We start from the raw sequence: 27,816 nt of genomic DNA, 5'->3' as shown, positions 1-27,816 counted from the left end.
ATAAAAAACAGTTTCTAAAACATTTCACTTTTCTCTCTCTTCAGAGAGAGAAACAATGAGCAAAGCAGGCAAAAGGAAGTTCCCTTCCTTAACAAAGCATAGAAGGTCACTTCACTTGTTAGCACCTTGTTAGGGCTGAAAAAAGCCTCAGCTGATTGTTGGAGGGGGCAGCAATGAAAGAAGCAGGCAAAGGGAAGAAGCACAGGACAGAATATCATGTTAGCACCTCATTAGAGCTAAAAAAAACCCTCTTGGTTAAAGCTACATTTGGAATATAAGACACATCCAAATTTTCAGCCTCTTTTAGGAGGGAAAAAAGGTGCATCATATACTCCAAAAATACTGTAAATACAATTGATTTCTAAGAAAGAATCCTGGGAACTTTCTTTTCCTCTTTTTTTTTTAAAAAAATGTCATTTTATCCAACAGAGTTTCTAACATTTTCTCCTTGTATCACAGGTATAATTTGGTGGCTGATGCAATAAGCAAAATGGCTAAAGTTAACACTTATCATTCCCACCCTGCTGCCCATAGATCTTCTGGGAAGACTGTTAGTGATGACCCTGATAGACTTGAAAATGGAATTAAGAGGTAATGGATTCAACCCATCATCATCACCACCACCATCATCAGAAAAATCTCATGATTGTTCACCATCCAACGTTCCCTTGTTCAAGATGGGTGGCTATAGCAATTAAATAGATGAATAAATAAGCTAATAAATATTTTTTTCTTTAAGGAGAAGAGAGGAAATTTATGGAGATAGGAAGGCAAAGAATGTGAAACACATATCCATAAATACACACTGAAATTTAAATAGGCAATCTTATTATTTACTTTCTCAGAAGTAACCCCATAAAATTTAACAGCAAATTCCAATCTTGCAAAAGGATTTATCCTTTGGAACTTCCTTTCCACAGGTCTAGGACTGTCTTGTTGCCTTCTACATTTGAAGGCAACAAACAGATAATTTCCCATTTTTATTATCAATAGGAATTAAAGTAAGCTAACTTTGAGAAGACTGTTCCCATTTACTTCTATATCTATCTCCTTTATTTAGAAGACCAGAGATTGTGCTTTGAAATAAGATGGTCTTTAGAATAGAATAGAATAGAATATAATTCTATTCCATTCTTGGACACACAAAGTGCTTGGTGCATATGCTCTCAGTGTACATAAAAGAAAATATAGATTTGTCAAGAATCATGTGGTACAACACTTAATGATTGTCATAGTAGTCACTTGATGAAACTGTTCCATAGGAAAAGAATTAGAAACATTAGCAGGCATTTCCTTATGAAGAAAAGTAGCTAGATAGCTTAAAAAACTCCCTTCTTCCCTATCAAATTATAAAGCTATCCATTCATCTGTGAACTTGCACAAAATCATACCAGCGTAACATTTGTCATCATCATTGTCACTAACCCTACACTGTGTCTGTTTTGTCCTTATTAATCATCTACTTCCAAGGTAATGAAAGGTTATGTTTGACAGATTCAGCACATCTTGAAACTGCCCTTGGACAATATCAGAAAAAAATGGGGGAAAACATTGATTTCGTTAAGCTTGTCTCATTCATGGACTGGGCATGAGATAAAAACAATGTCATGGAGGTAAATGCAGATAAGAGTTATTTTATGCACATGGAGAAGGAAGGCAATGGTAATGGCCATCAAGTTGACTCTTTTCATGCCAAGGAAGTGATGGCAGTGAGAATTTAAAGAATATTTATTGAATGTCAGACCAAATATGATCAAGTCTATCTCTCTTGAAAAAAAGTCCTAATTTTGTTCCATTATTTGCTACTTAAACATGCATCTATACATATATAGCTATCATGTTATGGTGTTAGGTGGTTCACTTCCTTTTTCTGGGGTTAGTTCTAATCAGTTTCGATGGGGTAGACACATCTAGGGTTACCCAATATGTAGAGGTGGGCCTTAGGCTCAAAGTTCATCCTGCTCCTATTTAATACCTATATGAAGCTACTGGATGGGGTTATCTGGGAACGTGGGATTAAGTATTGTCAATAGTACACTGTTGAGACCCAGTTATGTAAAGGTAGTTCTCAACTTACAATCATTCATTTGGTGAAAGACTGAAGTTATGCCCATGGCCAAGTGATCAAAATTTGGCAGCTTGGCAACTTGGCACATACATATTTATGATTGCTGCCGCATCTCAAACGTGATCTCCATCAGTGCCCTTCCCATATGGCTTCCAACAAGCAGAATCAATGGGAGAAGCTGAATTTGCTTAATGACCACATGATTCACTTAATAACTGCCATGATTTGTTTAACAGCGGTGGCACAAAAGTCACTGAACAACTGCTTAAATTAACACCCTTGTTAGCAACAAAAACTCTGGTCCCATTTATGATCGTAAATTGAAGGCTATCTGTATCTGTATGCAGGCTGACCAAGTGATAGTGATAAGGTTTACTCTCAGTGTCTGGACACTGTGACAGCTTGGAACAAGACAAACAGACTTAGCTTTGTCCCCAGTAAGACAAAGTGGCTATGGATAGTGAGGCCACCTGGCCCTAGATATTTTTTTATTGTTCAGGATGGGCTTGAACTATCACAGATAGGGCTGGTATCCAATTTGGGGTTTGTGAATGGTTCATGGTTGACTAGCAAATAGTAGCTATGCCTAGGATGGTATTTGCACTTATTTTTCTTGTGTGTCAATTGTGTCAGTTCCTGGATTGTTAGGGAGGCAATCATTTATTGCCTCCTTTTTGGAGTATTTGTTATTTATAGCTGCCTTTGAAGCCACTTGGAAGTTATAGTTTATCCAGAATGCAGTGGCATAAGTCAAAATAGGTACATAATCTATCCCCAAAATGAGTTAGATCCAATCCTCTCCCTCTTTAAAAAGCTGCTGAAGACTAGCTCTTAGCCCAGGTACTAGTCAGCAGATGGTTGGACCCATATAGGATGTGTTCTGGAGTGACACAGTGTATGTCGTATATTTTATTTTACTATTATATATTATTTAATGATTAACATGTTCCTGGTTATTTTAAATGCTGGTTAGCCATCCAGAGAGAGTCAGTTTGGAAAAGGGGTTAACGTATCAGATGAGAAACCAAAATTTTCTAGTCCTGCCTTAAGAACAAAGACAGGAGAATGATCTTGGTCAGTTACTCTCTTTCGGTCCTGGAAAGGAAGCAACACAGGGGTGAAACCCAGCAGGTCCTTCTGGAGAACCAGTGGTGGAAATTTTGAGTAGTTCAGAAAACTGGCAAATACCACTTCTGACTGGCCCCAGAGTGGGGTGGGAATGGAGATTTTGCAATATCCTTCTCCCAGGAGTGGGGAGGGAATGGGGATTTTGCAGTATTCTTCCCCTGCCAAGTCATGCCCACAGAACCAGTATGGGAAAAAATTGAATTTAACCCATGAGGCAATGGCAAACCATTTTCAAATCTTGCAAAGTAAACTGGAGGGACCTGAGCAGCAGTTGCCAGGAATCAATGCTGATTCAAAGGCACAAATAAATAAAAAATAACCTTCCTGAGTTACTTAGTGAGTGTTCAATAATAGATAAACGGATGCTGTGCCTAGATCAGAAATAGTTTTTTGTTTATTTTGCTATTTTCTTGTAAACTCCACTTCTTCAAATTGAGTATACTTAGAGTTGTTAAGAAAGATATAAAACCTGTTTGTTAAGGAATCCAGTCTTACTTTGCTATCAAGAAAGAAAAAAAACCCAATGGATTTTTAGTTTTTAGAACAGGGTTTGTATGAACATTTTTGGAACCACATATATTTCTATGCACAATTAGCTTTGTCCACATACAAAGCAATTCACATTTAAGGATATGATGTATTAACCCTAATGTTTTTATATAAAAAATTCATCCCCTATTTAAAGTGGTGTCCATTTGCATGCATGTGCACTTTTATGTATAAGTGTAGCAAAGTTGTATGTTGTTTTTTTGCTGAAGATACTAAAATAATAAAGGACTAACATTTATCTAGATAAGATTTTCTTCTTTCCTAGGCATAACCTAGTCAAAAACATTTTCTAAATGCCTTGGCTCATAATCTGCAACAATTCTCAAATATCAGCAAGATCGTGTCTATTTCAGAAAAGACATAATCTGAGTAGAAATACTCTTCAAGCTTATTATTCATTTCACGTACATATTTATTTACCCACCCTATTTCAACAAAAATGACAAGTACAGTCCTAAAGATGTTAGCAGCATGATTTGTGTGTGTGTGTGTGTGTGTGTGTTATGAAAGTCCCGTATAAAGTCCCAGGAAAAAAATAAGATGGGAATGCTAGAAATATTTGACAGTTTATATAAATTAAACTGTTCCATATTCCCAAATTACTTTGCTCTCACAGAAAACTACAAATAGATGGTGAACCTGATCAAATGAAGAAGATAAAACTGAAACAACTGAAAATGCGGTAAAAGTAATGCATATTTCAATTTATATTTGAAAATTATATATAACTTATATAAATGTCTGATATAAATGTCACTTGGAACCGCAACATTTCCTTCCCTTCCCTCATTTTAGAGTGAATGACAGCATTTGTTTTGTGCAGCTGTCAGCCTCGATAGCTTCAAGGAGGATTAGACAGATTCATGGATGCCAAGTGTATTGGTGGTTATTGAAACGGATGTCCATGTTCTGCCTCTATGTTGGTTGAGGCAGGCAGGATTCTCTTGAGTACCATTTGTTGAAGGTCAAAGGAAAGGGAGGGTCTTGCCTTCTCTTTCTGCTCAAGATCCCCATGGACAATTGGTGGGCCATTGTGTGACACAGAATGCTGGACTCGATGGGCTTTGGCCTGATTCAGCACAGCTTTTCTTATGTTCTTATGTTCTTATTTGTTGAGATATTTCATTTTTGATTCCTCTCAGAATTTCTTTCCTTATTGCTTTTTTCTATTGTGATCACCTGAAATGGGACAAGTGAAAAAATCAGGCAAATACAAAGATTGTAATGTTTTCTGGGAAAGGTTTTAGTCATGGAGAAATATTGAACTAGGGCAAAAAGGAGAAATATATTGTCTTTTCTCCCTCACCATCACTTATGACAGTAATGCATTGGTGATTGATCCAAGGAATGCACGTTCTTTCACAGGTGCCTGATTGGAAAGGCTTGAAGCAAAGCACACATTGAAATGTGACTAAATGTCTTTCTGCTTGATTTTGAAGGACTCTCTCCCCGGGTGAGGATAGATCTTCAAAATCAGAGAGTGTCATTTCCATGGCGGAAGCAGGAGGGGATGCAACTGCAGAAGAAGCAACTAATGAGTAAGCTTCCTTTATTCTATGTTTGATAGTGGGATTCAGTGTTGGGTTGCCCCCAGTACGCCTGGGATCGCCAATCTGTTAGTAGAAATGGTGATGCGTGCGCATCTGTGCGTTCCTGCTGCACCCCTGCACACCCTCACACAAGAATTTGTTTCTGCGCAGGTATGGAAGCAAAGAAATCACTGAAATTTTGCGCATTTTAACATACTCATGTGAGGTTTCAGCAATTTTCACCTATTTCTTTGCTTCCGCGCATGCACAGAAGCAAATTCTTGTGCGAGTGTGTGTGCACTAGCCACCGTGCGCACCGGCTTCCACGACCGATCTGCTAGGGAAAGGTAAGTGCGGCCCTTCACTGGTGGCCTTGTAAAGGTTATCACAACCTTGTTTGGAAGCAAAGGAATTAAATCAAAGTAGATAACAGTATTGTTAATGCAATGATTTTGGTCTTCATGAGGCCATAAATGAAAGGGATGAACAGAAAAATAAGTTGGCCTTGGTTTACACTGTTAAGTCAGTCTGGATCAATATTTCTCAACTTTGGGAACTTTAAAATGTGTTTAGGGAATTTGGGGAGATGAAGACTGTTCTGTCTGGAGCCTCAGGCTGAATCACAACAAAGACCAGGCATCTTAAAGCTCCCAAGGCAGAGAAACCCTGGTCAAGTGAGTATGATGAGTTGCAGTATATGGGAAGAGTGTTATCTGGCTCAACTGAAGAACATAGAGTGATAGTGTAATTTATATATTACTGGGAAAACTTTCTTTAGCTTTTCATCAGAGCTAGACGATCACATGTGACATTAAGGATGATCAAACTCCCATTTTCAAATCTTTCTAGGAGGTGATGAGCCGTGATCATGAGAACGATCAAAGCTTAATGAATCTTGTCTCATTGCTGGTGAAGCATCACTAACTTCTTACAGAGCATAATATTCTCAACACTTTGAGAAAAGTGTGGCAAAAGCATTGTATATCTAGGTATAGATTTGTTGTCTATAAACTTACCAGGAAAGACTTCATGAACTCAATCTTTATAGTCTGGAGGACAGAAGGGAAAGGGGGAACATGATCGAAACATTTAAATATGTTAAAGGGTTAAATAAGGTTCAGAAGAGAAGTGTTTTTAATAGGAAAATGAACACAAGAAAAAGGGGGCACAATCTGAGGTTAGTTAGGGGAAAGATTAGCGGTAGCATGAGAAAATATTATTTTACTGAAAGAGTAGTAGATGCTTGGAACAAACTTCCAGCAGACGTGGTTGGTAAATCTACAGTAACTGAATTTAAACATGCCTGGGATAAACATAGATCCATCCTAAGATAAAATACAAGAAATAGTATAAGGGCAGACTAGATGGACCATGAGGCCTTTTTCTGCCATCAATCTTCTATGTTTCTATGTTTCTGTGTCTTAAATGGGCAAAGTTTCTCCCTCCTGATACATGCACATTCAATGCATCAAATGAATATATCGGGGGAAATCCACAGGCATCGTCAGTCATTTACTGATTTGTTCCAACTTCCACCATCCACATCTGCTCTTGACACATCTGGAGGCCACCAGGCTGGTAAAAGCCAATCTAGTTGTTAATGCTAGATAGCAAACGTTAGATTGCCAATGGCAAAGATGAAGTTGTTAATCTTGGCCCTTGGCATTGGTGGCACTATTCCCTTTCTCCTTTCAGGTCCTCAGGGTTTTTCTCAGCGGTGAGAACCTGGTTCAGAAAGCACTTTCGTCGAAATGGCCAAACATCTGATTCTTCAGTTGAGGCTCCAGGAGGAGAAAACAAAGACAACAAAGCTGATCCAAAGAAGGATGGAAAAGACGATCCGAAAAAGTAAGAGGATGCTGCTATAGTGAATATATATATATATACTTTTAACAGCTGAAAAAGGAATACTGTACACTTGTTTCATGAAGAATCAGGTTTAGTGAAGAAATCCAATATATAAACATTTATTTTCATGCACATATATACACCTAGATTTGAACACTAGCTGATTGACTTATTGTGTTAGAATAGGAGCGATAGTCTATTGTCCTAAATCAGCCAAGTAGCCAATCCCCATTTTTATGCTAAGTGCCGAAAAAAACCCCAAACTTATATTCATAATTGATGACCTGTTCAGAAGATTACTGGTTGATTAATTACAGAAATCAGTTTTCTTGAGTTAATTTATGACTAACGGGGAAATAACAAATCTTAGTCTGGATGAAAGTCCCTACTTTAAGTTGTGCAAATTCCCATTTCATATTATTATTCATATTTTCCATGGAACCCCTTCCTTTAAAAAAACATATGATGGGTGTTTATGTGATGTTTTCTTCCCCCATTGGTGTTAAATATTTTTTATTAGTTTTAGATATTATGAGAGTTAGATGTATTTTATTATTTTTTATTTATTTTGTCAAGTATGTATTGGTGGCGTACAAAGATATAATATTTATATGCCAGATACTAGTAAAAAAGAAACATTAGGACAGGGGACGGAAGGCACTCTGGTGCACTTATGCACGCCCCTTGTATGCTTCTTATCTCTTATATTATGCTTATCTCCTATATCAATGATGGCAAACCTTTTTTTCCTCTGGTGCCGAAAGAGAGTGTGTGCACTATCGCACATGCGCGAGTGCCCACACCCATAATTCAATGCCTGGGGAGGGTGAAAATAGCTTTCCCCACCTTCTGGAAGCCTTCTAGAGGCTAGAAACGGCTTGTTTCCCAACTTCTGGTGGGATCAGTAGGCTCGTGCCCTCCTCAAACTCCAAAGGCTTCCCTGGAGCCGGGGGGGGGGAAGGTTAAAAATGCCCTCCCCTGCCCCCCCTCGAGGCTCTCTGGAAGCCAAAAATGCTGTCCCAGAGCCTATGTGCGAGCCAAAAATCAGCTGGCCGGCACACACATGCACGCTGGAGCTGAGCCAGGGCAATGGCTCGCGTGCCAACAGATATGGCACTGTGTGCCACCCGTGGCACCCATGCCATAGGTTTGCCATCCCTGTCCTATATTATCGCCTTGTATGCTTCTTATCTCCTATGGATTTGCAGCAGGAGTGGATATTTCCGCTTGCTGTCCAGCAGATTTCGTAATGTGACAATGAGACTTCTTGAGTGTCCCAGCCAAATGCTTTCTATAAATAGGCAGATCTTCAACACAAAGTGTTTGGCAACATGTGACTAAGGTGATGTCCTGGATAATTCTGTAATGGGGCTTAACCTTGTTATTCAAGTTGTCTTCTTTATTTTTTCAGCATTATATGAAGACTAACAATTGAATTGGTGGTGGAGGCTAGGATGTATTTGTGAAACAGAGAGAAAAAGAGGGAGGGAGGGAGGGAGGGAGAGAGACACATAGAGAGAAAGATGCATACTTACATGTATAATGTCCAGGAGGGTTTACTAGTTTTGCTCATTTTTCTTTTTCATGTGTATGTGCATTCATTGTTATATTCATCCATTTGGCCAGTTTTAACATCAAATGCTTGAACACCAGCAGAGAGCAAATACAATTTTGTCTAGTCTTTCCTAATTTTCACTTTGTAAATAGGCTGTTCTTTTTGTAAGAGAGTTCTTTTGTTTCTTACTTTTGTAAACCTGATTCAGCTAAAATTCTCATAATGGACAAGTGGTTTTTCTTCTTAGAAGTTGCTAATAATAGGTTGATTTAAAAAAAAAAAATCCTTGTCTTCATTAATGCTTGTTTTAACACTTGGGCTTCATATACTAAGTAGATTTTGTTAAATTTTGGCCTGATGTCTGTTCCTGTTTAAATATTATGAATATTATGATATATAATGCATTAACTTTAAAGTTGTTTGTTCCAAATCTACCTCCTCACGTTATTCATTTCACTTTTATATAATTTGCACTGTCATTTTTTCCTCCAAAGCATAAAACAACAATACAAGCCCACCCACCTTCATACTGCTGGGCAATATTTTTGGAGAGACTGTAGATCATATTCAGTTTTGTGTAAGAGGTGAAGGCCACCTATTCAAAAAATGGATGTGGCCAGGGGAAAAAATCAGTGGCACATAAAGAGGGGTTGCAGAAGGTTGGATTAAAGTTTCCTAGGGGATCTTCAGACCTGTGAGGATGTGGTTGACACAGACCATATATTTTTGATCTTGAATAACAATGTAAAGTTAGATGGGTGGTATCAGGATAAGATTCTGAAACTCTGGCAGATAAAGTTCAGAAGAGACATCTGGAATGATTGAAAAAAGAAAGCTAAGATGGGAGTCTGACCAAGTGTAGTTATGAATCAGGGGCAGGTTCCTGTTACCTCTTCCTACCTGTGCGCATCTCGATGTTGTGCGGATGTATCTTTCCCGGGTGCCTTGCCTGAGGTGAGGGAGTCCAGAGCTGTGTTTAGTTCCTCTAAGGTTGGCTCATTGTCAAGCTCCTCCAAGACAGGCAGGCACTCAGTGCTGTTCAAAGCCTTGTCAGTTATTACATTTTCTCTAGAACAGTGATGGTGAACCTATGGCACGGGTGCCACAGGTGGCACGTGGAGCCATATCTGCTGGCACGTGAGCTATTGCCCTAGCTCAGCTCTAACGTGTATGTGTGTGCCAGCCATCTGATTTTTGGCTAGCACAGAGGCTCCGGGAAGGCGTTTTTTGGCTTCCAGAGAGCCTTTAGAAGGATGGTGGAGGACATTTTTACCTTCCCCCAACTCCAGGGAAGCCTTTGGAGCCTGGGGAGGTCAAAACACGAGCCTACTGGGCCCATCAGAATTTGGGAAACAGGCCATTTCTGGCCTCCAGAGGGCCTCCACGGGGTGGGGGAAGCTGTTGTCGCCCTCCCTAGGCATTGAATTATGGGTGTGGGCACTCATGCATATGCAATAACACACCCACACGCTCTTTTGGCACCTGAGGAAAAAAAGGTTTGCTATCACTGCTCTAGTATATAACTCAGAGTAGTGCTGCATTCGGCCCTAGGTAACCTCACCTGTGGCAGACTTCAAAGGGGAAGATTTCTTCTGTGTTGGTCCTAAGGCCATCATATAGCCCCTTGATGTTACCTGTGTCAGCTGCTATCTGGATCCGAGAGGAAAACTGCAACCAATAGTCATTTGCACATCTGTTGGACTTTGCTATGAGCAGCTCGCAAAACCTGTAGATTGTGCACACTGGAGCAAACTTTATATGCAATCAGTGCTCTCCTTTTTTCCTCAATGGCTGGTGTCAGCTCCTTTGATCTCCTCTTTCTGATCTTCTTACCAAATACTGAGAGGGCAGTGTTATAGACAGCATTCTTGAAATATTCCCATCTTTCGGACGTGTTTACTTCAGCTGGGCCTGGGAGCGTTTCCTCTAATGCATTTGCAAATTCCTCCACTTTGACCTGGTTGCAGGCCTCGCTGATGTCGATTCGTGGTCCTCCTACCTTCTTTGACTGATGCAATCTCTTTGTTTGAAGTTTTATTCTGCTGCACACCAAGGAGTGGTCTGTATCACAGTCAGCATCCTGATAGCTACGTGTGATTGTAATACTGGGAAGATTAGAGCGCCTGGTCAGTATCAAGTTGAGCTGGCGCCAGCGTCTCAATCTTGGATGTCTCTAAGAGACTCTGTGTTGAGGCTTTGTTTTGAAGAATGTATTACTAATGCATTAACTGTATTAGCAGCAAAACTCCAGCAGGCATTGGCCATTTTCATTTATCTTCCTAATGCCAAACTGACCTAAACAGGTAGGCCAAGAACTATAATAATTGACTCCAACTCTGGCATTAAAATCTCCAAGGATAAACAGTGATTCTTTCTCAGGGACTTTTCTTGATAGTGATGACCAGATAATCATAAAATTGGTCTTTAGATTCTATTGACGATAATAAAGTTGGTGTATAGTCCTCTCCCTCCCTACGGCAGGTAAAGTGATGAATCCTAGTAGGGTGTTTTTAACTGCAAAGCCCACCCCATAATCTCTCGTCTCATTTGATGGTTTTCCTTGCCAGAAGATTGAGACGTTTCTCTCTTTAACAGATCCTGAGCCTGAGACTCTTGTCTCTTGAAGGGCAATGATGTCCATTTGCAGTCTGCTCAACTTCATATTGATAACTGGAGTCTTGCATACATCATCTATTTCTTGCAGATTGTCAGAGAAACCGGGAGTCATTGTCCAAGTGCCCACCTTTATTGGCTAAAGTTTTCTTATGGTTAGTGCACAGTGTAAAATTATCAGTCTGCTTGTCGTTATGCCAATGAGGCATATTGATCTTTCCCATCATCGAAAACAGCACCTAGCATCACGCTCTATGCCAATCAGCAAAGACTTATAACCAGTGATTACTGCTTTTCGTGTTGTTTCAGTGCTGTATGCAAAGCTGGAATGTCCTCTCCAGAGCATGAGGCCTGCGTAGGTTAGTACAGAGGATAGACTGTTATCCAAGCAGCAGATCCCCTCCCTCCACATCGCTGAAATAATCCAATGGAACAGCACAGCTGATAAGATCGGTTCTAGTTGCGTTGCAGGAGTTATCAGAACATGTCTGCACATAGTCACGAACTGCTTCTGGGACTCTGGCTCTGGATTTTGCCTCGAGGTTGAAGGCAAAAAGCCTCTTGAATCCTTTTCCAATGATGGATATAGCCACAAGACAGGCGAAGTTTGGAATCAGAATTTCCCTTCTCCTAGAAGATGGTTTTGTCACTTTGTCTGTCTTTGGGGCGTAGAGCCCTCTTCTGCTTTCGAAACCATTAACTGTCTTCTCCTGTAACCCTGGAAAGGGGCCCTTACAAGGTGCTATCAACCGGGTCATCTGGACCAAGGATTTTTAATGAGGTATTCTCCAACATGATGGTGTAATGACACCTTTGATCCCCCGTAAGGATCCCATCCTCGTCGCCAATGTAATATATCAGACTAAGTCGGTCAGACTTCAATTAACTTGTTTATTTGCAAGTTAAACAACAGAACAGCGATGTGTAGCAATAACAGAACGAACGTAGAACACACAAACAAGAATGCTTCAGAATCTTGACAGTTCTATTTATATAGCAGCTGTCAGCCCCAACAGCCAATTGGGACACAGGGAATTTCCTGCTTTTGTTGTCGCCCAATCCTGGGTGACTTCCCCGTTGCTGGGGACATAACAATAGGCATCCCCATTATTGAAGAATTACCACATGAACCACTATAGTAGGAGAACTATTGTGGGAGGAGAAGTTGTCATGACTTCATTTTAGCTTTCAGGTGCAATTCAAATTGCTGGTCATTACAGGTAGTCCTCAACTTACAACAGTTTGTTTAGTGACCATTTGAAGTTACAATGTCACTGAATAATTTGGCATATGACCATTTTTCATACTTATGATCATTGCAGCATTCCCGTGGTCATGTGATCAAATTCAGATGCTTGACAACCTGTTCATATTTGTGACCTTTGCAGTGTACTGGGGTCACGTGATCATCTTTTGCAACTTTTTGACATGCAAAGTCAATGGGGAAGCCAGATTCACTTAACAACTATGTTACTAATTTAACAACTGCAGTAATTCACCTAACAATAGGGGACAGAAAGGTCATGAAATGGACCAAAATTCACTTAACAACTGTCTAGCTTAGCAATAGAAATTTGGGGCTCAATTGTGGTTGTAAGTCGAGGACTACCTGTATCTAGAAAGTCTTATCTGGCTTGGCACTGAAACATTTGCAGGCCATCTTCACACATTGGAATTGACCTGCCTGCATTTTGTATCGTAAGAGTAGGTACTACGGATCCTCCTTTCTGTGATACTGATAGTGCTGACATCTGCAATTGCTGCTTTATGGTGACACTGCCTTATACTACTATAGAGTCACCCCCTCAGTCAAAATCAGGCTCATGCAGATGGCTTTAATTTCCTGGGAATTGTTCTTATTTAACTTTTCAAAAAGAGTCTGTCTGTCTGTCTGTCTGTCTGTCTGTCTGTCCGTCCCTCCATCCATCCATCCATCCATCCATCCATCCATCCATCCATCCATCCATCCATCTATCTATCTGTCTATTCCATTTTTTTTTGCAAAATATTTTTTATTGAATTTTCCATTGAACAACATATACAGCATACTGTTCGAAAGCATAATCAAAAACATCAACATTTACAACTTACGACATTCCACATTAAAACAAAAACAAAACACATCTATTCGATTTTTTATGCCGCCCTTCTCCTTAGACTCAGGGTGCCTTACGACATGTTAGCAATAGCACTTTTTAACAGAGCCAGCCTATTGCCCCCACAATCCGGGTCCTCATTTTACCCACCTCGGAAAGATGGAAGGCTGAGTCAACCTTGAGTTCTCTCTAATTTAATCAGAATTGTTTGAAATAGAAATAATATTCTATAATATAATATTCTTGGTAATATATTCATTTTAATTATCGCTATTCTTCCCATAAATGACATTTATAAATTCTTCCATATTTCCAGGTCTGTTTTTATTTCCATTCTCAATTTATTATGTGTCTTCTTTTATCATTATATATCTTGACGTGAAATATATATCCAAAGATTTAACCTTTTTTACTGTTTCTCCTCCCCTTTTCTCTTATGTTTTTTTGGTCATATTTCTCATTATTATTTTTGTTTTTTCTTCATTAATTTTTAACCCTGCCACTTCTCCATATTGTTCTATTTATCTTAACATTTTAGGGCCAGTTTCTATGCCCTCTATCTCCACTGCTATTCATTTTAACATTGGAAATACTAAATAGAAAAATAAGAGAGAATAAAGAATTAGGCAACAAGAATATAAATTACAAGCCTTTGCAGATGCTTTGGTATTTATAATGGAACTTCCTGGGAATTGTTGAAGGCTTATAATGAGTCATACAATTGTCAATATTTTATCTTCACAGTTTATCTTTTAATGCTTTTTTAAAATGTTCATCTTCTTCTTATTGGGGATGGCCTGATTTTTCACTACATTGTCCTTTGTTTACTCTTAATTACCATAAGCTGCCAAGAATCTGAGAAATTGCAGTGGGTGAAAATATGATTCATAAGTGAATGAATGGATGAATACATGGAGGCTGCAATGGTACTAGCATTTAAAAAAGGATGCATTTATTAAAGTTTGTCTCTTGTTTGCATAAAGCATAAACTTGCGATCAGTTTCCAGTCACAATTAAAAGTGTTGGTCATGACCTTTAAATCCCTACATGGCATTGGACCAGCTTACCTCCGGAACCACCTGCTACCGCACGAATCCCAGCGACCGATAAGGTCCCACAGAGTTGGCCTTCTCCGGGTCCCATCGACTAAACAATATCGTTTGGCAGGCCCCAGGGGAAGAGCCTTCTCTGTGGCGGCCCCAGCCCTCTGGAACCAACTCCCCCCAGAGATTAGAATTGCCCCCACACTCCCTGTCTTTCGTAAACTACTCAAGACTCATTTATACCACCAGGCATGGGGGAGTTGAGATATTCCTTCCCCCTAAGCCATTACAAGTTATGCATGGTATGTTTGTGTGTATGTTTGGTTTTATAATAAGGGTTTTAAGTTGTTTTATTATTGGATTGTCACATGCTGTTTTTATCATTGTTGTTAGCCGCCCCAAGTCTACGGAGAGGGGTGGCATACAAACAAACAAACAAACAAACAAACAAACAAATAAATGTTTGCAGGGAACTTGGTAGAATATTGGATTAAAGAACCAAGAGGACTGTCCTCAAGTCGGACAGATCCATCAGACTATCAGTATTTGTCCTAATCATCACTTTTTAGACAGGATAACAAAGTCATGGAAGCAGGACATTTGGGTTTATCTTGGGCTCAGAAGGACAGGAGACCAACCAACAGCGGTGGGCTATGAGCAAGAATGCTAAATTGTGCTTGCTGCGGTGGCTCATAAGTTGTTGCAAGACCAGCGCGATTTTGCTGCTGCACCTGAGGAGGAAGCAAAATCGTGCACGGAACCACAGGTGCGCTCATGTTTCGGCAAGGTTTTTTTGCTTCTGCGCATGCTAAAACATGGGCGCACCTGCAGCTCCGTGCGCGATTTTGCTTCCTCCACAGGCGCAGCAGCAAAATCGCACTCATCCCGCAAGAACTTACGAGCCACAGCAAGTACAATTTAGCATTCCGGCTCATAGCCCACCGCTGCCAACCAAGATAGTTCTATCATAGAAGAAGAAGGACTCAGTCAACTAGAATTCAAGGCTGTTACATATATAATGGAAGCCCTTGTTCCAGTGATTGGAAAGATGAATTTGCCACTTTCAATTTAAGAATGTTTATTGATTGAATGGTCAATACCAGCTACAAAGGATTCCTTTCCTAACTGCAGACATTTGACTTTGGTGCTTTCTTATCCAGCCTAAGTAACTGTTCTGTTGAGCTCTCTGGTAGAATCCTCCCGAAAATGCACAGATACAAATTTCACACATACACACGTTTGAAAATTCAAAACAATGTTCTTTATACCAAAAATTCAAATAAACTAAGCCCTCTTTTTGTATAGCAAAGAGCACTCGTCTCCAAACAAACTGGTAATTTGTACAATTCCTTTATCAGTTCTGTGATACGTAGCTTGCAGCTGTGAGGCAATTCACAGTCCTTCTTCTTTCACAAAGTGAAACACACTTTGCTCTGGTTTAGTTTCAAAGCGGGGAAAAATCAGCACACAAAAGGTCAAAGTCAGTAAAGCAGTCACGAAACACAACGATCAGATAATCCTCCACAATGGCCAAACCCACAGGCTGCTATTTATAGCAGCCTCACTAATTACCACAGCCCCACCCAACCACAGGTGGACTCATTTCCTTTGATAATAATCTCTCAGTTGTTGCTGCCTATGCATCGCTCTCCGCATGCGTGGCTGTATCATTAACTCTTGTTCTGAATCCAAGGAGGAGCTAGATAATTGATCTTCTTCTGAGCTGTCTGCCACACTCTCCTCCTCCCTGTCACTCATGTCTTCTTGGTCAGAGGAGCCTTCCTCAGCAGATTCCACCGGGGGCAAAACAGGCCTGCAGCATGTGGATGTCTCCCCCACATCCACAGTCCTTGGGGCAGGAGCTGGGCCAGAGCTAACCACAACAGTAAGTAACACCAACGCTAGTGAGGATGTTACCTACCATAGTTTGGGTAATGAAAACAACCAAAATCAGGGAGCACCCAATGAACTTCTCATTTCAATCCTGAGCTGCAAATGTTCTCCTTTATTGGTATATAAAAGATGTCTTTGATGAGAGTTCTTCATGAGCCCCTAAACCTCCCTTTTTTTTTCATTTCCAGGGAAGCGAAAGAAATCTTTGTGATAGATCCTTCAAGCAATCTGTATTATAGGTGGTTGACAATCATTGCAGCACCAGTATTCTATAACTTCTGTCTATTGGTATGTAGGTAAGGATGATTTTTTTTTTAAATGCATCCTTGTGTGTTACTGGCATTTTTGTCACTTGCATCTAGAGTGATGGTGGTGATTAAAAAAAAAGTCAAGATTGTGGCTAGAAATCAAAGTTCTGCAGTTGATTACATGTGTTACATATACAATTCATTAACATGAAAAGAGGAGGAGCTTCAATTGTACAGACCGCACAAGTATCCTGATGTTCCATCCCTCTGCAATGGCTTCTGATTCTGAAATTTAATCTGTCTGTCTGTTTATTCACAGACCTATTACTCACAAAATGTTTATTCACATTAGCTCCTTTTTAGGCAATCACAATACTATAGCAAGTGAACTTGCATATACTTTTAAATACACTGCTCAAAAAAATAAAGGGAACACTTAAACAACACAATATAACTCCAAGTAAATCAAAACTTCTGTGAAATCAAACTGTCCAGTTAGGAAGCAACACTGATTGACAATCAATTTCACATGCTCTGTACAGAACAAAGTATTCAATGAGAATATTTCATTCATTCAGATCTAGGATGTATTCTTTGAGTGTTCTCTTTATTTTTTTGAGCAGTAGAGCTTGAAAGAGATACTCTGGGCTTTCTGAGAATCAACATTTCTCACTAAATCTGCATAATGTAGGACTGAAACAAGCAGTAATTGGGCAGCCAATTTTTTTACTGCCACACTGTGGGTGTGGCTTATTTTGTGGGTGTGGCTTAATGGTCATGTGACTGGGAAGGAGTGGCTTGCTGGCCATGTGTCCATGTGGGAGTGGCTTGAACGATCATCATCATTCAAGTGAACTGTTAAGTCCTCAACGTAAAATCTTACCAGTGTTGCTCACTGGGGTGTCAATTTGCTTTGCGTTTATCCCGCTCAGATTCCTGGGTCGCCCCCCTCACCTCAGGCTGGGCAGCTAGGCAAACAGGTGCTGCCAGAAGCATTAATACTGCCAGCACCACTTTTACCCATGCCTTCTGCTTGTACCTCCGGTGGGAGGTGGCAGTTTGAGGCTGGAGGGGAGCCAGGCAGGAGAGCGGGAAGCTCGTCCGATGCCAGGAAGGAGGAAAGAGGAAAAAAGCAAGGAGTCCAGATGCAGCAGCAGCAGCAGGGGAAGAAAAAGGAGAGCTGAGCCGAGACCGGTAATCCAGGAAGTGACTGCCACTGATCAGCTAGAGCTGCGCACACAGATTTCTGCTGGTGGACCTGTGTTCCACCCCATCCTGCCTGCTGCCCACCACTGGAAACAAAGATATGAGTGAGTGCAGTGAAGATAGGTTGCTTTGATGATTATTTAGTACCTGATTTAGTATTCAGTAATCAGCTAAAGACAGTCTTTGATTAGACTCACACAAACGTCGCTGTGGTTTGTTTTCACTGTGTTTAGCTGAATAAGCCCCAATTGACTCAATTCTCACGAATTAAGCAAGAAACAAAGAACTGCAAAAACACAACAGTCAGATTCACACAGACAGTGGTGGGTTGTATTAATTGGTTTGCTACTGGTTCGCCCCAGTTCGGGTGAACTGATAGCAATGGCGGGAGGCTCCGCCCACCCACCTGGACCTCATCTCAGACGATCTGCGCATGTGAAAAAGTGCATACACGCGCATTGACAGTTCTGAACCGGTAGTGAAGGTAAGTGAAACCCACTACTACTGCACACAGCACACTTAGCAAACCAACCAAATAATATACAAATTTCTGTCTAGCTAACTATTCATTCTGAGCACAAGAAAATGATTTGGATTCTTTGTTCAATTATGTACATGTCTCAGACTCTTTTGCTCCATACGGCAGTGAATCAGAAAATGCCATGTTTGCAGCTGCCTGTAGGCGCCCTCTGGTGGAGTCATTTGTAACCAGGAACGTCTACATTCCTTATATGGGCTAATAGTACTGCCTTGTTTTTTTTTATTCATCACAGGACTGCAGAGTTTGTTCACTGCCCAGAGTCCCTGTGATGAGGGGCAGCCATACAAATACAAATAAATAAATAAGTGCTACCCGGAGTCATTTAGAACTAAATCAGCAAATGCATTCATAAAGATACGGAGAACTAGCAGCTTGCTTTTTTAAAACAAATGGCTATCTTGTTGGCAATGCTAAACCTTTGCAAACTGATGTCTATTCATATTCTCAGCTATCTGGGTGATAGTTGTCTCCCAGGGTGCTTTTTCAAAGGGTATTATTTATTTTTTAAATTTATAGGCCACCGAACTCCTTACGGACTCTGGGCAGCGTTTAACAATTAAAAGCCCATGAAATTAGAAATCATTCATATCCTTTTTGTCTGGATTCAGATGGTATCATATTATTCAATTATTTTATTTATATTTTATTTATTTATTTTGTCCAATACAAATTGAAAGTTGAAGAGAATAAAAACGTGTAGTAGTAAATATCAGGGAAGGGATAGAAGAAGAGATATGAGAATAGAAAAAATCAATGAAGAGTAGAGGAAAGGATATATGAATGGGAGAAAAGATATATAAAATATAGGAGAGACAATTGGACAGGGGATGGAAGGCACACTAGTGCACTTATGCTCGCCCCTTACTGACCTCTAAGGAATCTGGAGAGGTCAACCGTGGAAAGTCTAAGGGGAAAATGTTGGGAGTTGACATCACGGAGTCTGGTAATGAGTTCCACGCTTCAACAACTCGATTGCTAAAGTCATATTTTTTACAGTCAAGTTTGGAGCGGTTGATATTAAGTTTGAACCTGTTGCGTGCTCTTGTGTTATTGCGGTTGAAGCTGAAATAGTCGTTGACAGGCAGGACGTTACAGCATATGATCTTGTGGGCAATACTTAGATCATGTTTAAGGTGTCGTAGTTCTAAGATTTCTAGACCCAGGATTGTAAGTCTAGTTTCGTAGGGTGTTCTGTTTTGAGTGGTGGAGTGAAGGGCTCTTCTGGTGAAGTATCGTTGGACATTTTCTAGGGTGTTGATGTCCGAAATTCGGTGTGGGTTCCAGACAGGTGAACTGTATTCGAGGATGGGTCTGGCGAACGTTTTGTAAGCTCTGGTGAGTAGTGTGTGATTGCCGGAGCAGAAGCTACGTAGGATCAGGTTGACAATTTTAGAAGCCTTTTTGGAAATATTGTTGCAGTGGGCTTTGGCACTTAGGTCATTTGATACTCCCCCAGGCCTGCTGGCAAAGTCAACAACATTTCCCATAAAGGGCAGGTTGGAGACTGGACAATAGTTTTTAAGAACAGCTGGATCCAGGGAAGACTTCTTGAGGAGGAACCTCACCACCGCATCCTTTAATGGTTGAGGGAAGGACCCCTCGCTCAAGGAAGCGTTGATCAGAGCAGTTACATCACACTAACACTCCACGAGCTGCACTGGCTCCCAATTGGTCTCTGGGTGCAATTCAAGGTGTTGGTTATCACCTATAAAGCCGTACATGGCTTAGGGCCAGACTATTTGTATCCTAAGATTTTTATTAATATTATTTCTTCATTGCTTATTTGACCCCTATGACAATCATTAAGTGTTGTACCACATGATTCTTGACAAATGTATCTTTTTCTTTTATGTACATTGAGAGCATATGCACCAAGACAAATTCCTTGTGTGTTCAATCACACTTGGCCAATAAAATTCTATTCTATTCTATTCTATTCTATTCTATTCTATTCTATTCTATTCTATTATTTACAGTACCAGTTTCTGCCACATACCTCCTAGAGACCGATTAGAGCCCACAGGGTTGGCCTTTTCCAAGTCCCGTTGGCTAGACCAGTGTTTCAAAACCTTGGCAACTTGAAGATATCTGGACTTCAACTCCCAGAATTCCCCAGACAGCATTCACTGGCTGGGGAATTCTGGGAGTTGAACTCCAAATATCTTCAAGTTGCCAAGGTTGGGAAACACTGGGCTAGACAGTGTCAGCTGGCAGGGTAATTGGACTTTGCTGCTGTTTGAAGATGTTTTGCTTTTCATCCAGGAATCTTCTTCAGTTCTGAAGCTTCTTGGATGAGGAGTGAAACATCTTCAAGCAAAAACAAAGTCCAGTTGCCTTTTGAAAAAGCACCTTTGGGATTTGCAACTTGATATTAAATGTTAACAAAGACATTGTCAGATGAAGGCATGGGAGCCAATGATTTTGTGGTTACAGGAATTGATGCTTACTTAGTTTTCAATCCTGCTTGGTTTTATTGTTTGTTTTATTTATAAATACTGTAAGCAATGAGAGGTTGATCTCCTGCAAAATAAGCTACTGGCTTGGAGGCATTTTATTAAGAACCATTAATTGTGGGGAGATGCATTCCAGTAAATCATTTAGAAGTATGCACTAGCAGAAAAACAAAGAGTGATATGGAATATTTCAGGCGGCTAAATGGATAGACAGGAAACTATGTCATCAGTTGTTCTTGGAAAACAAATGGTTTGTGAGTGGCCACATCTATCACAAAAGTTATTTTCTAATTAGGCAAACTGTTGGGAGTATACACAATGATGTCATGTTCTAAAAATTCTAACTGTCCAGTCTTCCAAATTTGCCAATTGTTTGCAAGAAACATGTGATTATTGTATTGTATTTATTTGTTTCTATTCTAATTCTAACCAGATCATCTGGTTTATCTAGGGCCTGCTTTGATGAGCTTCAATTAAATCATCTTGCACTTTGGCTGTTCTTGGATTATTCCTCTGATGCTATCTACTTCATGGATACATTTGTCAAGTACAGGACAGGTGCGCAATTGTCTACCACTGGGCCACACTCATCAATCAATTTCTTAAGAACATTGACCATATGGAGTGAAGTCACCAAGTTTATCAGAAATCCTCCTCTCCTTTAGCTTGACCTGAGAATGTCTCACCTCCAAAATTCCAATACTGCATGGTAGATATTGGAGAAATGGTTACTACAAGACATAGCTTAGGAGTAATTCTCTTTTCCTTACCCCCCCTTGCAAATATAGACATATTTAGTGCCAATAATGTCAATAGGAATAACAACTGAAGAAAACTTCTGTTGTAGAAAGATAGACCAAATAGTTGAATATATTGTATACGGTAGATTGAAAGGCTGCTTCAATGATTAACATTTACCGTATTTTTGGAGTATAAGGCATATGTTCCCTCCCCTAAAAGAGAGTGAAAACCTGGGTGCATCTTATGCACCAAATGTAGCCCTGCCCATCCAATCCTACCCTTTGGCTTCTGCCTCCCAGAAATTTGCTTCCTTGCAGCAAACAGAGCAGAGTCTGATTAGTACAATCAACAGCCTCCCAACCATCATCTGATTCAGGTTGCAGGCAGGCGGCAATAGGCTATGGCAGCCCCTGCAGCCTGAAACTATTAGCTGCTTGTGCTAAAACTGAAAGTGAAACTAAAACTGCAAGGACGCAAATTGCTGGGAGGCAGAGGCAGATTTTTATTTTCTTATGCTAATCAGGCTGTACTGAAACAGGCTGTTTGTTGTTTGCTGCAAGAAGGTAAGTCAATAACTATAAATGCCTATAGCAGTGATGGCAAATCTTTTTTTCCCTAGGGTGCCGAAAGCGCATGTGTGTATGCTACTGAGCATACGTGAGTGTCCACATTCATAATTCAATGTCTGGGGATGGTAAAAATGACCTCTCCCATGCCCAAGAGGTTCTCTGGAGGCCTGGAACAGCCCATTTCCCAAACTCTGGGTGGCACGGTAGGCCCACTTTTTGCCCTTCTCAGCCTCCAGAGGCAAAAATGCCCTCCCCCCCCCAGAGACTCTCCAGAAGCCGAAAATTACCTCCCAGAATCTCTAGGTGAGTCAAAAATCAGCTGGCCGGCAAGCACATGCACATTGGAGCTGAGCTAGAGTAGTGGCTTGCGTGCCAGCAGATATGGCTCCATGTGCAACTTATGGCATCTGTGTCATAGGTTCACGATCACTGCACTAGACAATAGGGTAACTTTCCAGATAACAAAATTTGTGTATTTGGGAGTTAGAGCAAACAACCCTATTATTTGGAAACTATTTTTTAAAAGGGGAGAGATTTTAAATTGATTGGAGTCCACGGAGAGGGGCAGCATACAAATCCAATCAATCAACCAATCAACCAATCAACCAATCAATCAACCAATCAACCAATCAACCAATCAACCAACCAACCAATCAATCAATCAATCAATCAATCAATATTGCAGTCTGCTCCTCCTGACAGCCAAAACTTTCTTGGCAAGACATAAAATAAAGATTAAACTAATAATGTAATAAAAAGAGAAAAGTAGCAGCTTCTATGTCTGTAGATATTCTCAGTCTTTTTTCAGGGGCAACTGGACTTTCTTTCCCACCTCCCCCTTTTTTTCTTTGAACATTTGAATTTTGAACATTTTTTTCTTTAAACTGCTTGAAAGGTGACCCTGAGGATACAGATAAATCTCCAAGTGCTTCAACAACACTATAAAAGGATGCAAATTATCAGCAAGGAACATAAATCCTTCCCTTCCCCACTATCCTGTCAGAGCTGAAGAAGCTTTTTGGATGAGAAAGCGAAATGCCTTCAAAAGAAAAAAAACACACACAAAGAAATCCAGTTGCCTCCTGAAAAAAATCACCTTTGGGATAGCAGCTTTTACATACTCAAACTCAACCCAGACAAGACGGAGTGGCTGTGGGTCTTGCCTTCCAAGGACAATTCCATCTGTCCGTCCATTACCCTGGGGGGGAGGAACTACTGACCCCCTCAGAGAGGGTTCGCAACTTGGGCATCCTCCTCGATCCACAGCTGACATTGGAGCATCATCTTTCGGGTGTGGCGACGGGGGCGTTTGCCCAGGTTCGCCTGGTGCACCAGTTGCAGCCCTATTTGGACAGGGAGTCATTTCTCACAGTCGCTCATGCCCTCATCACCTCAAGGTTCGATTACTGCAATGCTCTCTACATTTGAAAAGTGTTCGGAAACTTCAGATCGTGCAGAACGCAGCCACGAGAGCCATCGTGGGGCTTCCAAGATTCGCCCACATTTCTACAACACTCCATGGCTTGCATTGACTGCTGATCAGTTTCCGGTCACAATTCAAAGTATTGGTTATGACCTTTAAAGCCCTACATGGCATTGGACCAGAGTACCTCTGGAACCGCCTGCTACCGCATGAATCCCGGCGACCTATAAGGTCCCACAGAGCTGGCCTTCTCCGGGTCCCGCTAACTAAACAATGTTGTTTGGCGGGCCCCTGGGGAAGAGCCTTCTCTGTGGTGGCCCCGGCCCTCTGAAATCAACTCCCCCCGGAGATTAGAACTGCCCCCACCCTCCCTGTCTTTCGTAAACTACTCAAGACTCACTTATACCCCCAGGCTCTTTTATATTTTGTTTTATGTTTGGTATGAATGTGTTGTTTGGTTTTTTAAATATGATAGGGCTTTATATGTTTTTTAATATTAGATTTGTTCTACTATAATATTGTTTTTATTATTGTTGTGAGCTGCCCCGAGTCTTCGGAGAGGGGCAGCATACAAATCTAATAAATTATTATTATTATTATTATAAATTGAAAACTGCTCAACATAGAGGTACAACTGACAGCAAAAGCCCCATGTCCTAAACAGGGGTAAAGTATGTTTTAATTTTGGAAAATAAAGGAGTTTGCTTTCTTTGATGATATCCTTTGGAAGGCAAAGCCCTTTATGCTCTTTTCAGCATGTAAATATGTAAAAGACGAGAATACCTAGGAGGAGAGGAAACAATAGGTGACTGCAATGTATTTTGCACTTGCAAGTTAGTATGAAAATCTTTATGATTTAGGCATTTCTTCTCAAGACATTTATTGTCCTTTTGCTTTATTCTACTTCAAGGTTTTCTTGAACAAGGACTGCTCGTTAAAGATGAAAAGAAATTAAAAGAATATTATAAATCAACTTCCCAGTTCAAGTTCGACATGATGTCCCTTTGTCCCACTGATTTGGGGTATTTACACTTCGGAATGAACTATCCCGAGTTGCGATTTAACCGGTTGCTGAGGCTTCCCCGGCTATTTGAATTTTTTGATCGTACAGAAACAAGAACAAACTATCCAAATATATTTCGTATTGGGAATCTTGTCTTGTACATTCTCATTATTATTCACTGGAATGCATGTATATATTTCGCCATTTCCAAACTGATTGGATTTGGAACTGACACCTGGGTTTATCCCAATATTTCCCATCCAGAACATGGACGGCTGTCCAGAAAGTATATTTACTGCCTATACTGGTCGACGTTGACATTGACAACTATTGGAGAAACTCCACCTCCAGTGAAAGATGAAGAGTACCTGTTTGTGGTCATGGACTTTTTAGTGGGTGTGCTTATCTTTGCTACCATCGTGGGTAACGTAGGCTCTATGATTTCTAACATGAATGCCTCTAGAACAGAGTTCCAGGCCAAGGTTGATTCCATCAAGCAATATTTGCAGTTTCGAAAGGTCACAAAAGATTTGGAAGCAAGAGTCATTAAATGGTTTGATTATCTGTGGACCAATAAGAAAACAGTAGAAGAGACAAAAGTCCTGAAATACCTCCCTGATAAGCTGAAGGCTGAGATTGCCATAAATGTCCATATGGATACACTAAGGAAAGTGCGGATCTTCCAAGATTGTGAAGCTGGACTTCTGATTGAGTTGGTGTTGAAATTAAAACCTACTGTTTTCAGTCCTGGTGACTATATATGCAAAAAAGGTGACATTGGAAGAGAGATGTATATTATTAAAGAAGGGAAACTGGCTGTCGTGGCAGATGACGGGGTGACGCAGTTTGTGGTCCTAAGTGATGGCAGTTACTTTGGAGAAATCAGCATCTTGAACATCAAAGGCAGCAAAGCTGGCAACCGGAGAACTGCAAATATCAGAAGCATAGGTTACTCGGATCTATTTTGTTTGTCTAAGGATGATCTGATGGAAGCTCTAACTGAATATCCTGACGCCAAAAAGGCACTGGAAGAAAAAGGGCGTCAAATTTTGTTGAAAGATAACTTGATCGATGAGGAGGCAGCTAAAGCAGGAGCTGACCCAAAAGACTTGGAAGAGAAAGTGAATAAACTTGAAGCAGCTATGGATATTCTTCAGACAAGGTTTGCTAGACTTTTAGGAGAGTACACTGCCTCCCAGTCTAAACTCAAGCAGAGACTTGTAGAAGTTGAGACCAAAGTGAAGAAGTCTGGAAACGATGGTTTGTTAGACGTTCCAGACGAAGCTGGAAAACCAGAAGAACAGAAAAAGAATTAAATATGTATGGTCATCTTCATTTAGCACAGAACTACTGCACCTTAAAATATGAACACATTGGCAAATATGCAAACAGCATTGTGTTTTTTTATCCTCTGGAACCAGCAACTTTATATAGTTTTTAATTGAAGCAATTGTCTTCTAAATAGTAAATGCTGAACTTTTTTGATCTCTTTAGAAATAGATTTCCACATTTCTTTTATTTATTTTGTATTGGGGGAAGATTTTCTATGAGTGATGATGTTCATATCTTATTATTAAGTGTTTGTATAGATCACATGACATTTATTGTTATAGCTTTGCAACAAGCACCTGCCTGCAAAGAAACGCTTCTCTGAATAGAATAGACTTTGATACGGATGCATAAATATAACAACATGACTTGCCCACTTCCTTCCTTGAAATAGCAGTTTTTCATTTATATAATGCATCCATTTCATATTACAGTGTTCCCTCGATTTTCGTGGGGGATGCCTTCCGAGACCGCTCGCGAAAGTCGAATTTCCGCGAAGTAGAGATGCGGAAGTAAATACACTATTTTTGACTATGAACAGTATCACAAGCCATCCCTTAACACTTTAAACCTTTAAATTGCAATTTTCCATTCCCTTAGCAACCATTTAGATTATTACTCACCCTGTTTATTTATTAAAGTTTATTAAAAAAATATTTATTGAAGGCAGACGAAAGTTTGGCCATGACATATGACATCATCGGGCGGGAAAAACCATGGTATAGGGAAAAAAACATCAAAGTATTTTTAAATTAATATTTTTGAAAAACCGTGGTATAGACATTTCGCGGAGTTCGAACCCGTGAAAATCGAAGGAACACTGTACGTCTTTTTTCCTCATTAAAAAAACCCCCTTAATATCTAGGACAATATGTTGTGTAGAGTGTGTGTGGTGGACAACAGAGTGGATTTGTCCAAATGCACACATGGGCAACAGCAAAATATCCATATTACATCAGCAGAAAAATCCATCCAGCAACCCTGTTTGTGACTCACATCCTGATGGGTTTCATGCTCAACATTTTCCTGACAAAGTCAACTCACGTTTGCTCAGATGCCACATTGAGAAATGAAAAAGAACTAAGAAGGTTAGCATGAGTTCTGCTACCTGTGGGCTATGAGGGAGTGAGTTCAAGAAGTGATTAATGCCTCTTTGAGGGAGGAAATGGTACCTCCTCCCCCAACCTGATAGAGTAGTGATGGCGAACCTTTTTCCCCCTCGGGTGCCGAAAGTGCATGTGTGTGTACTATTGCGCATTTGTGAGTGTCCACACCCATAATTCAATACCTGGAGACAGCCAAAATGACCTCATCGAAGGTCCTGTGAAGGCTTGAAGCAGCCCTTCTCCCCCTACCCACTGGAGGCCCTGTGGGGACTTGAAACAGCCCATTTCCCTATTGGTGGGCCTGGTAGGCCTGTTTTTCACCCTCCTCAGGCTCCAGAGGCAAAAATGCCCCTCCCCCATCTCCTTGGAGACTCCCCGAAAGCCGAAAATGCCCTCCGAGAGCCTGCAGGTGAGCCGAAAATCAGCTGGCTGGTATGCACTTGCACATTGGAGCTGATCTAGGGTGATGGCTCACGTGTTGGCAAAGGTTCTTTTGAAACTGGCTACATCTCAAAAATAAATTATTTTCTGTACTGGCTTAAAAGAGTTAGAAATCAGAATATCTCTGTCAGGCTGAAGCCATTTTGTTTGGGATCTTTGGCCTGCTAAGCTTTATACTATTCTGCTATGCATTTTCTACTGTTGGAAAATAGGAGGGGGGATTGTATGAGGTTGTTAGTATGTAGCCATAACAAATTCTTCCTAGAAAGACAAGGTCATCCTCTGTCTCTGCACCTGCACGGAAGGAGTCGGGTGGACTCTGCCAGCATGGAAATTGGATTAGTTGGGTGTCAGGCAATGTGATGGATTAGTGGGTGTCAGCCAGGAGGGTTTCCAGAATTGTTTATTACCACTCTGTGGGTGTGGCTTGATTT

The 27,816-nt window shown here is 40.6% G+C and overlaps 1 protein-coding gene across 1 annotated transcript; it reads left to right on the top strand.

Moving 5' to 3' along the window:
* Positions 1–490: 490 nt before the first annotated feature.
* On the top strand, positions 491–25,822 carry CNGA3 (cyclic nucleotide gated channel subunit alpha 3). The gene is made up of 6 exons (XM_070751002.1): positions 491–591; positions 5,185–5,283; positions 6,970–7,122; positions 16,511–16,618; positions 21,222–21,328; positions 24,414–25,822. Exons 1-6 carry the CDS (start codon positions 491–493, stop codon positions 25,820–25,822), a joined length of 1,977 nt encoding a protein of 658 aa, XP_070607103.1.
* Positions 25,823–27,816: the final 1,994 nt, after the last annotated feature.

Source organism: Erythrolamprus reginae, chromosome 4 (assembly GCF_031021105.1).
Source record: "Erythrolamprus reginae isolate rEryReg1 chromosome 4, rEryReg1.hap1, whole genome shotgun sequence".
In the NCBI taxonomy this organism is placed as follows: Eukaryota; Metazoa; Chordata; class Lepidosauria; order Squamata; family Dipsadidae; genus Erythrolamprus; species Erythrolamprus reginae.
The sequence above is the reverse complement of the archived record's forward strand: the minus strand, read 5'-3'. Positions and strand labels throughout refer to the sequence as shown.